At 41.8% G+C, this 12,526-nt stretch overlaps 1 protein-coding gene across 1 annotated transcript; it reads right to left on the reverse strand.

The window, feature by feature from the left end:
• Nucleotides 1-227: 227 nt before the first annotated feature.
• Nucleotides 228-7,023, reverse strand: si:dkey-96l17.6 (kinesin-like protein KIN-14E). The gene is made up of 8 exons (XM_041863080.2): nucleotides 7,005-7,023; nucleotides 6,671-6,863; nucleotides 2,805-2,985; nucleotides 2,274-2,484; nucleotides 1,710-1,870; nucleotides 1,323-1,525; nucleotides 747-825; nucleotides 228-278 (listed from the first exon to the last, which is right to left on the reverse strand). Exons 1-8 carry the CDS (start codon nucleotides 7,021-7,023, stop codon nucleotides 228-230), a joined length of 1,098 nt encoding a protein of 365 aa, XP_041719014.2.
• Nucleotides 7,024-12,526: the final 5,503 nt, after the last annotated feature.

The following is a 12,526-nucleotide window of genomic DNA, read 5'->3' on the forward strand; positions in this document are numbered from 1 at the left end:
TATGTATTGACTCAGGGGTGTGAATACTTATGTAAATGAGATATTTCTCTATTTCATTTTCAATAAATTCTCTAAAATGTAATTATGTGGTATTTTGTGTAGATGGCTGAGATAAAAAAAATATTTAATCCATTTTGAACTCAGGCTGTAACATCAAAATGTGGAATAAGTCAAGGGATATGAATACTTTCTGAATGTACTGTAGATCCAATTCCCACAGCTTAGAATTAGACCTCCTCATCCTCCACTGGCTGTCCAGACCTCAACTTCATGATCACCTGCCAGAAATAGAGAAAGAAAGGAGTAAACGAGAGAGAAGGGTCATGAGTGGGGCTTGTACTCTGAACATTTGATTTGACAGAGAATTCTTCATTGTCAGATTAAAACTGGTGTGTGTGTGCATGTGTGATGGTGTTGAGGACATGAGTCGGTCATGATTGCTCATGGTCACGTGATGGGTAACGCCGCCTGCGACTTCAAAATCAGTGTTGACCCTTAGGCCAAGAGGGAATTTCCTCTTGGTCTAATGGTCAAGGCGTTGGTTTCTCCCGTGGTAGACCCAGGATCATTTCTCGCATGTTACAATGGCATGCCTCAGGTTCCTCAGCTTGCCAATATATTGCTCTGTATGATAGTCGTCTTGGGCCATTAGTCAATTAATATCCCAGACATTACGTCCTCATGAAGAGGAGTTTTAGCTACATACTGCAAAACAGTTAGGGTAGTGTGAAGAAAATAAACCTTACCTCTTTGAGCTGGGCGATCTCTTTACTCTCCAGGTTTCTTTGTGCAATGTTGGTTATGGTCTTCACTCGAGTGGCATAACTAGAGGATTAATAGTATGAAACGGCGAGATGGTATGTGTTACATTATGGTACGTGTTACATACATGTTACAGAGATGGTACATGTTAAATTATGGTACGCGTTACATACGTGTTACATACGTGTTACAGAGATGGTACGTGTCACATTATGGTACGAGTTACATGCATGGTACGTTTCACTACACATCACACAAACAAAATCACACAAACAAGAACAATCCAAGCAAGGGCAACTCTGAAATGGCACCCAATTCCCTATAGTGCACAAGGGTGCATCTTGGGGGCTTAGTACTACAGTTTTAACCATGTCCTGGAGCTCCAGCCTGGTAAGGATGGAGGGATGTGATTTCAGCATTTTGTACGATGGGCATGGGTAATTTAGACATTAGTTTCTCTTCTTATAGCAGAGTTTGTTATAAGTGTTTGTCTGGGCCGGGTGTTTAGGATTTGAGTTGTGTGTTTTAGGGGGTGTGTGTATTGGGGAAATCTCTCTCACATAAGGGAGGTGAGCGTCTCGTCCAGGTTGCAGTCGGAGGGCGAGACGTTGACGACCATGAACGTCTTGGCGTTGCCGCCCAGCGAGTCCTGCATGATCTGGGTGAGCTTGCTGTTCCTGTAGGGGATATGCGGCAGCTCCGAGGACAGGGCCGAGATCACATCTCCCAGAGCACTCAGAGACTTGTTAATGGAGTTAGCCTCCTATAGAAAGATGAGGGAGGAAGGGAGAGAGAGAGAGAGAGAGAGAGAGAGAGAGAGGGAGGATTATTCAACAATGATATCCATGGGGAAAAACGTAAACTGTTAGTTGTAAACAGCCCACACACATAAATGACTGCGATATATAAAGCTTTAAGCCTGAATTCTAACAGGGTAACCTAATAACCTTGAGCTGGTCATCTTTTGCCCCAGTCTTGGCTGCTCTCTCGCTCCCTGCCAGATCGACCAGACTCAACTTCCCAAAGCTCACACTCCCATTGGTCAGATTCCTGCTCTCCACCATGATCCCAATGATCAGGTGGGAACGAGAGCTCTCCACATTCATCTCTGCAACAACCACACAGAGTAAAAGAAGTAAGCCTTTTTAAATTGACACTCCTAAAATAGTTTTAAATGTCTTTATATAGATTGACTTCCTGTTTACTTTATTCCTATTTTCTAATTGTATCATATTTTGTCAGCGAAACAGCATTATGACATTAAGGTAGAATTGTGAAGTATGATATCAGGGTTGCCACATTAACCCCTGAAGTAAATGAAAGAGCCAGACATTTTGTTAAGACGCCACGATCTCCTCTTACGTATGGCTTGCTTAGCAGCTCTCTCTCTCTCTGAGCCCGGGTCTGTAATGATGTACCTACCATCCAGTCAATCTGACTGTGACTAAACCAATTAATCCAAACCATTAAACAGGGCGCTTTTGAAGTGGGGAGTGGGTGTTTGGGCATACTGGTGGCTGCGATATGGCGGTTGGCACAGGCTTGCTGAAACATGGCGAAGAGCTCCCCAGCGCTGGAGGCCTCCTTTGTCTCTGCTCCCTGGGCAAACACAAGCCCCTTTCTGTTCCTTTTAATCTCTACCCGCCTGCTCTGGGCCTCGGCCCCGCTCAAAAAGAGGTCCTGGAGCCGGTCATTATACAGTTCCAACATATTGACCGAGACCTAGGAAGAGAGTAGCACAGAGAGGAGACGAGATGAAAGGAACAAAAAGGACAGGATACATTTTACATTTTAGCAGACGCTCTTATCCAGAGCGACTTACAGTTAGTGAGTGCATACATTTTCATACTGGCCCCCCGTGGGAATCGAACCCACAACCCTGGCGTTGCAAACGCCATGCTCTACCAAATGAACTACACAGGACTACAGGATAGAGGAGAGGAGAGTCCTTTTATGTTTACTATAAAGTGTATTTGCTTCTTGTTACTGATATACAATAGGAAATTATTTATCATCGCTCAGAAAGACTTCGCAGCCCTCACCTTGAAGTCAAACTTGGTGGCATTCTCCTGGAGGATGTCAAATATGGCATTGAACGCTCTAGGCATGATGCCTGGGCTTTTCTGGTCTCTGTCACCCACCATGGTGAAGGTCTTTCCGGAGCCTGTCTGACCGTACGCAAAGATACACACGTTGAAGCCATCGATGGCTGACTGGATCAGCCTGGAAAAGAGACTGGTTCAAACAGGCATGCTTAAAGGCCCAGTGCAGTGAAAAACGTTTATATATATATATTTCCACACTATGAGGTTGGAATAATACTGTGATATAGTGAAAATTATGATAATTTGTGTTTCTTTTTGACCACTTTAACCCCCTAGAGTCGAATGACGCACCAGTGAGTCAATCTAAGTAACATAATCAAAAAATCCCCATCAAAATCTGTCAGTTTAAGCTAGAGATATCGCACTGCATCTGCCGATATCGCACTTCCGAATCTACGGTGAAAGGTGGTAGAGCTAGAGCGGTGTTTGTCAGACCATGATACATCCCAAATATTGCTCTTCTCACGAAAACGTCTGTAGCGTCCAAACGGTTTGACCTACAAACAATATTCTCTATGGAAAGGGGAGATTCGCACGATGGTGGTATCCGTTTTGCTCAACTACCCCCACAAGTGTCACAGGACTCATCTGAAGGTAATTGGTACTGGTTTAAACATTTTCATGGAAGGATGAAGGTAGTTTTGTTCCTACCCCCAAAAAAGGGTTAAATATGTGTAAAAATCTCCTAGATACAGTATAGGACAAACACTTCAAAACCTTGTTTCTTATTAATTATTTTTTGACTGTCTTTTTTTGCCATTTATGAATGTGTTATTCAATGCGTTTCTCTGGGCTATAGTAGTAAAGGCCAAATTCAATATTTTATCAAATAATTTGGTAATATTTGGGGGGGATACCTAAAGGGGTCAAATAGCTAAATTATCCATAGTATGACCATCTTAAAACAATTCCATATGTCAGCTTAGACTTTTAAGTATTAATTGGAAACAATCACAGTAAGGTCATTAATTGTTACCCGGAAATGATTTGATATTGAGATAAAATAAAAATGGCTGCATTGTCCACAAGAGCTACTGCAAAAACATCAACAACAATCAAGACCAGGGAGTTGTGTTTAGTTTAGGGTTGCAAAGCTACCTGTACTTTACCAAAGTTACCAGAATCTTCAGTAATTTTGGTAATTAACAGCAAATCTTTGGCAATCTATCATAACTTCGGTAATTTATACTTGAATATATACCAAAAAATGTATTCATATACAGTGCATTTGGAAAGTATTCAGACCCCTTGACTTTTCCACATTTTGTTACGTTCCAGCCTTATTCTAAAATGGATTAAATAGTTTTGTTTTTTTAAATCCTCATCACACAATACCCCATACATACCCCAATATATACCGCCTTTAGAAATGTTTGCAAATGTGTATATATATAAATATAAAAAAGTATAAAATTACAGAAGTATTCAGACTGTTTACTCAGTACTTTGTTGAAGCACCTTTGGCAGCGATTACAGCCTCAAGTCTTCTTGGGTATGAAGCTACAAGCTTGGCACTCCTGTATTTGGGGAGTTTCTCCCATTCTCCTCTGCAGAGCCTCTCAAGCACTGTCAGGTTGGATGGGGAGCGTTGCTGCACAGCTATTTTCAGGTCTCTCCAGAGATTTTCGATCGGGTTCAAGTCTGGGCTCGCACTGGGCCACTCAAGGACATTCAGAGACTTGTCCCAAAGCCACTCTTGTGTTGTTTTGGCTGTGTGCTTAGGGTCGTTGTCCTGTTGGAAGGTGAACCTTCGCCCCAGTCTGAGGTCCTGAGCGCTCTGGAGCAGGTTTTCATCAAGGATCTCTCTGTACTTTGCTCCGTTCATCTTTCCCTCGATCCTGACTAGTCTCCCAGTCCCTGCCGCTGAAAAACATCCCCACAGCATGATGCTGCCACCACCATGCTTCACCGTAGGGATGGTGCCATCTTTCCTCCAGACGTGATGCTTGGCATTCAGGCCAAAGAGTTCAGTCTTGGTTTCATCAGACCAGAGAATGTTGTTTCTCATGGTCTGAGAGTCCATTAGGTGCCTTTTGGCAAACTCCAAGTGGGCTGTCATGTGCCTTTTATTGAGGAGTGGCTTCCGTTTGGCCATTCTACCATAAAGTCCTGATTGGTGGAGTCCTGCAGAGATGGTTGTCCTTCTGGAAGTTTCTCCCATCTCCACAGAGGATCTCTGGAGCTCTGTCAGAGTGACCATCGGGTTCTTGGTCACTTCCCTGACCAAGGCCCTTCTCCCCCGATTGCTTAGTTTGGCCGGGTGGCCAGCTCTAGGAAGAGTCTTGGTGGTTCCAAACTTCTTCCATTTAAGAATGATGGAGGCCACTGTGTTCTTGGGGACCTTCAATGCTGCAGAAATGTTTTGGTACTCTTCCCCAGATCTGTGCCTCGACACAATCCTGTCTCGGAGCTCTACGGACAATTCCTTCGACCTCATAGCTTGGTTTTTGCAACTGTGGGACCTTATATAGACAGGTTACCTTTCCAATCAATTGAATTTACCACAGTTGGACTCCAATCAAGTTGTAGAAACATCTCAAGGATGATCAATGGAAACAGGATGCACCTGAGCTCAATTTCGAGTCTCATAGCAAAGGGTCTGAATACTTATGTAAATAAGGTATTTCATTTTTTTTATATATATACATTTGCAAAACTTTCTAAAAATCTGTTTTCACTTCGTCATGATGGGGTATTGTGTGTAGATTGATGAGGAACATGTTTTATGTAATCCATTTTAGAATAAGGCTGTAACGTAACAAAATGTGGAAAAAGGGAAGGGGTCTGAATACTTTCTGAAAGCACTGTATATTATTCATTTTTGTATATCTGTGTTCATATTATCCATGAGTTTCTAGTAGATAGACCATATGGTTCAAGAGAAAATAGCCTAATTAATGAAAAAAGCATCTAATCAACAATGGCACTATTTTCAATTACCTCTGCAACTCGTCCAACTATTCACTTCTTTCACGACTGCCACCAGTTTGACGCCAAGACATTGACAATAAATACATATTGACATAGTAAAATGAATAAAAGTGTAAAAAATAAATAATATAAAGATATTTCATGCTGAAACCCTCATTTTAAACACCAATGGTACTCACTAAGTTGATGGTTTATATTTAGGATAATGTTTTACAGCTTTGTCATTCTATTTTTTTATTTTAAAATCATCTTATTTAATTATTTCATATATTTTACATGTGATACGGCCAGAGAGAGGGCCAGAGATAATTACAGACAACTGTGATAATCTGAAGTACCCAAAAGGACCACTAGATATTTTATGATAGGTTGGATTACATAAAATCCTTGAAAGATATCTAAATGTGTTTGTTTTCCCCCTATTGAACTGTACATATGTATATCTTGTCTAGGACATGCAAGAAAAACGAATAAATAATTGTTCACAAAAAGAAAAATACCCAAATTATGGTAGTTTACTGACGTTTCCAGTAATATAGCCTGCCTTTGCAACCCTAGTTTAGTTACAACGGTGCTTACAATACACACAAAACTCTACATTTAAAAAATACCTTTGAATACATTTCCAGTTCCCCCACCTCCACCAAACCAATTTATCAATCACAGTACTCTGTAGTGTATTTTGTGACAGACTTGTTGAATCTGAGATAGGGGTAAAAGGGTCTAAGGATGGGCTTTGGCAGAAGCTTTGAAAGGGCTGGATACCTCCTTTCCTGTTTCCTTTGGTTCAGATATTAACATTTCTGCTTCCCAAGTCAAATCAAAATGAACCATTTGAGCCAATAAAAGGATCTTAAGATTGGCAGTATCACCTGTTGGTGTCTTGGAACACATCTTCCTGGGAGCTCTTGCCACTGAATACCCGGTCGAACTGGAACTCTCTCGGCCCCCTTGGGGTTTCCACAGTAACAGAGTAATCGTCCAGACACCCCACGGCGATGGCCCCTCCCTGAGCTGCCTCGGCGCGGCTCATTGGTCGTATCCGACAGAACACTCTAATTTTACCTGCACCACACGACAAAACCACTGCAAAGGTCAAGTGACGCCACTGACCCCACAACTTGCACCTACGCTAGCTCAGCTAAAATAGTATTGTGGCATGCAGAAGACCCGTGTTCAAACCTAGTCAATTACATAGATAACTACCTTTCATGTCCTCCACCATGTTGTAGTACTTCTTTCTCATGGTCCTCTCTGAAGTGTAGTTCTCTACGACCTTCCTATTCTCCTCTCTCACCTGTTTCAGCTGTCAGCAGGGGATAGAAACATGGTTGTCCCGTCAAGGCCCTTAGCATCGAGAAATGCTGATTGTGTACATTGAAGGTTCTACTTCATGTCCTAGCTAGCTAGCTATCGGCTAGTTAGTCACACCACGTCCAAGTCCCTGTTTGGACAGCTCACCTGGTCTTGCAGCAATAAAAGTTGCTGGCCAACGCTTTTCACTCCCTCACCTTTCCCCAACATCTCATCCAACTCTGGAGCTGTGTCACAGTCTGAGAGAGTGGAGAGGAAAGCACAGTATGGGTGCTGTAGTGCAGGGTTGGGGTCAAGTCGAATAGAAGAAGTCTATAGGCAGGTTTCCATTAATCCAGGTTTATTCAACAAAAGCAATGTCACCCAAAAAATCTTTGTGACATGTGTAATGGAAATGGCAGATATAGATTTAATTCTAAATGCCAACTGCCTGCTAAATCTATTTTCCAACTATAAAAATAATGTTTCTTTGCAGGATCCTCGTCCTGACTTTCAAGAATGGCTGAATTGCTTCGACTTGCTTTTCAGGTTGGCTGGATGCAAGTTTCACCATCCAATTACAGGTTTCGTCATGGCACAGACCGTGGAGATACGTTGGCACATGAGAATTATTAGAATATGCCATATATTAGTCAATTCTTGCATTCTATCCATGCTGGTTTTTGCGGGCTACTACCTGTGACATGAAACCGATAGGTGGGAGGGCATACAGGCGGTCGCCAATTTATTAATGTGCAATTTGCCTAAATGGGTAATGGAAACACTTCAACCACTTTTATTCTACACTAGGTTTTTGCGAAAAAGTTTTGTTTTAAGGTGTGCCGTCAAACGTCCAGCTGTTTTTATCTACACAAGATAGTTAAATGGAAACGCACCATAGCAGGCAATTGTCAAATATATTTTCTATGCAAACTTTCTAAATGTCGACAAAAACATCACTGGACAAGTTAATGGAAACATAGCTAATGAGAATAAAAAGCATTTCTTTTCAATTTATTGAATTGGAATTTCAGATCGACTGGCTTCTATTCAAATTGACCCCAACCCTGCTGTAGTGCATCAAACAAATGAAAAATATGCAGTTTACAGTGGGTATCATAAGTATTCACCTCCCGTGGAGTAAAAATAATAATAATTGCATTACAAAGTGGGATTTATTTAAGTGGGATTTTTTTGTCATTGATCTAGACGATAATACTGGAAATATTCCATAATGTCAAAGTGAAAAGAAAATTCTAGATATTTTTTGCAAATACATGTAATCATTATAATATAGTTGTTGCATATTCACCCCCTTTGTTTAGGCAAGCCTAAATTAGTTCAGGAGTAAAATGTGGCTTAACAAATCATATAATAAGTTACATGGACTCGCTATGTGTGAAATAATAGGGGTTGACCTGTTTCCTCTGTACATACAACATCTGTAAGGTCCCTCAGTCCATCAGTTGTCCTTCTGAACTGAGCTTCAATGGCTGTGATGGGAGAAAACTGAGGATGGATCAACAACATTGTAGTGACGCCACAATAATGACCTAAATGACAGAGAAAATAAGAATAACGATATACAGAATATTCCTAAACACGGATACTGTATGCAACAAGGCACTAAAGTAATCCTGCAACAACAACAAAACACTTCTAAATAATAAACATTTAGGCCTAAATGCAAAGTCTTATGTTTGGGGCAAATCCAACACAACACATCACTGAGTAACTGCCTCCTTATTTTCAAGCATGGTGGTGGCTGCATCATGGTATGGGTATGCTTGACATCGGCAAAGACTGGGCAGTTTTTCCGGATAAAAAGAAACAGGATCGCTCTAATCACTGGCAAAATCCTAGAGGAAAACCTGCTTCAGTCTGCTTTACACCAAACACGGGGAGAGACTCACAGCTGTAATCGCTGCCAAAGGGGTTTCTAACATTTATTGATTCAGTGGGGTGAATACTTATCTAATCAAGGTATAGTGTTGTTTTATTTTCATTATTCTTAAAAAATATATATATAATTGTTTTTCCACTTTGTCATTAAAGTATTTTGTGTTGATCATTGACAACAATAATCACACTTTGTAACACAATAGAATGTGAAGAAATCCAAGGGGGTGAATACTTATGATACCCACTGTACATGTCACGTGATTACACTGCACATATCCAGGAAAATACAACATTTAATACAATTTAGACCCTCAATCCCACTACAATGTTCAGTCACACAAATAGAAACAGACACACATGGGTAAACATACGTAGTAGCAACAACGCACACGCGCGCACACACAAACACACAACATTACATTACATTACCAGAGAGAGAAGGGCTGGCCCCGACTCTGATACAGTCCAAAGCCATCTGGGTAATCTCACATTCCCTCAGTGTCTCTTGTAGCAACAGCACATTAGATGCATACTCATCGGAAGAGTCCAACCTGTGGTACAGAACATTATTCACTCAATAACAAGAGGGGTGATGATTTTGTTTGGCACCATATCTAAAGGGCACTATGTAAAATAGGTGCTCTATGGTCTCTTCAGTGCTTCCATACAAAATCCTAAACCTAACCAATCCCATACATTTTCTACATTTAACTCCTTACCCTAACCCTAGCTTCATGTACTTACAGTGGGGGAAAAAAAGTATTTAGTCAGCCACCAATTGTGCAAGTTCTCCCAATTAAAAAGATGAGAGAGGCCTGTAATTTTCATCATAGGTACACGTCAACTATGACAGACAAATTGAGAAAAAAAAATCCAGAAAATCACATTGTAGGATTTTTTATGAATTTATTTGCAAATTATGGTGGAAAATAAGTATTTGGTCACCTACAAACAAGCAACATTTCTGGCTCTCACAGACCTGTAACTTCTTCTTTAAGAGGCTCCTCTGTCCTCCACTCGTTACCTGTATTAATGGCACCTGTTTGAACTTGTTATCAGTATAAAAGACACCTGTCCACAACCTCAAACAGTCACACTCCAAACTCCACTATGGCCAAGACCAAAGAGCTGTCAAAGGACACCAGAAACACAATTGTAGACCTGCACCAGGCTGGGAAGACTGAATCTGCAATAGGTAAGCAGCTTGGTTTGAAGAAATCAACTGTGGGAGCAATTATTAGGAAATGGAAGACATACAAGACCACTGATAATCTCCCTTGATCTGGGGCTCCACGCAAGATCTCACCCCGTGGGGTCAAAATGATCACAAGAACGGTGAGCAAAAATCCCAGAACCACACGGGGGGACCTAGTGAATCTGCATGGAGGAATGGGCCAAAATACCAGCAACAGTGTGTGAAAACCTTGTGAAGAATTACAGAAAACGTTTGACCTGTGTCATTGCCAACAAAGGGTATATAACAAAGTATTGAGAAACTTTTGTTATTGACCAAATACTTATTTTCCACCATAATTTGCAAATAAATTCATTAAAATCCTACAATGTGATTTTCTAATTTTGTCTGTCATAGTTGACGTGTACATATGATGAAAATTACAGGCCTCTCTCATCTTTTTAAGTGGGAGAACTTGCACAATTGGTGGCTGACTAAATACTTTTTTTCCCCACTGTATCTGGTTCAACCCTAACCCTAGCCTCAAACCTAACCCTAACCCCTAGCTTCATGTCCATATCCCGGTTCAAGTCTAACCCTAACCTCAACACTAACCCTGAACCCTAGCTTCATGTCCATATCTGGTTCAGCCCTAACCCCTAGCTTCATGTCCACATCTGGTTCAGCCCTAACCCCTAGCTTCATGTCCATATCTGGTTCAGCCCTAACCCCTAGCTTCATGTCCACATCTGGTTCAGCCCTAACCCCTAGCTTCATGTCCATATCTGGTTCAGCCCTAACCCCTAGCTTCATGTCCATATCTGGTTCAGCCCTAACCCCTAGCTTCATGTCCATATCCTGGTTCAAGTCTATCCCTAGCCTCAACACTAACCCTAACCCCTAACCCTACCTTCATGTCCATATATTTGGTTAAACCCTAACCCTTGCCTCAACCCTTACCCTAACCCTAACCAATTAGGATTACTTGCCTAAACACAATCGCATTTGTATCTGCCCTCGAGGCAAAGATGCCCTCAGACCAAGATTGAATAAGTACAATTCCACCTAAAGCTGAAGGATGGGACCCTCCAGTTATATGGCAGAAAAGGAAGCTACAGTAAGTCAAATAAATGTTCAATGGGAAGGAAATTGGCTTTGTAGTTTGTATACTGACCATTCTGGGTCAGAGTTGTCCTCCTCTTTGCGGTTGTTATCATCTGCGGTCATCTGTGACATATGGTCAAGTTTTTCTCTTGCTTGGGCCAAGGCCACACGGTTCTCCTCGAACATGTGGTCAACAAGGAGCCTCGCCTCACTCACTTCGCTACAGATATCATGGGCCTAAGACAAATTGTTTCAATAATGTGACTCTTTTACAGTTTGAACAGTGTGCTTCACTAAACATTAGACTAGTAGCTGTGAAATAATATAACAATTTCAGTGAGGCAGGGCCGGCCCTGGGCATAAGCGACACATTCTTTAAAAACATGTTTTACTCAGTCGAGAGTGAGAATAGTAGAATACACAAGGTGCAATTTCGAAATTTGTTTGCGCATCAGCTGTTTTCCTCTTCCTATGTCAGCCACTGACAGTTACTCAATTAGCCCAGATTGGTAAATTAGTCTAGCCAGCTATCTAAACTCTGCCAAATTACCGACCTGGTACGGAAATATTCTCTCTGCCCCATGGCAAAATGTGTAGAATTGCTGAAAACTTGTTTTAAAACTACAGCATCTTCTCTATGCCCCATGGCAACGTGTAGAATTGCTGAATTTTTTTTTAAAAACTGCAGCATCTTCTCTATGCCCCATGGCAAAATGTGTAGAATTGCAGGAAATGTACTAAAATGTTTTGCCCGCGAGATGGGGGGGGGCCCATAACCAAATTTCGCCTAGGGCTCCCAAAAGGCTAGGGCCGGCCATGCAGTGAGGCATCGTTTAGGTGTCTCAGCATTTAGTTCCAAAGTGTTCCAATGTGTTTCAATGAGCCCCTTGAACACCTCACCTTCTCAACGACAACGCGGAGCAGGACAGCACAGGGGGGCTGTGCCACCGGGATAGGTGGGATGGGTGTCTGCTCTGACTCCAGGAGTTCAGTAATCTCTCTCTCCTTTTTATACAGACTCTCCTTCAACTCCTCCAAGCAGGCTTGGGCCCCCTCCAGTGGCAGCTCTGTGTCACTGCACCCCTATGGACAACAAAGCCTGCTCAGTGCTCACTGTCATAACCCCATAACACTGAACAATGCTTATGGCAGAAATTGCCATTAACTACAGATCGAGGATCCGATTACTCTACCCCCAATCCTTACCTTAACAATTAGGGCAATGGAAGCAATCTGATCCAGCCTCAGTGATTTG

The sequence above is a fragment of the Coregonus clupeaformis genome, chromosome 18, assembly GCF_020615455.1.
Source record: "Coregonus clupeaformis isolate EN_2021a chromosome 18, ASM2061545v1, whole genome shotgun sequence".
In the NCBI taxonomy this organism is placed as follows: domain Eukaryota; kingdom Metazoa; phylum Chordata; class Actinopteri; order Salmoniformes; family Salmonidae; genus Coregonus; species Coregonus clupeaformis.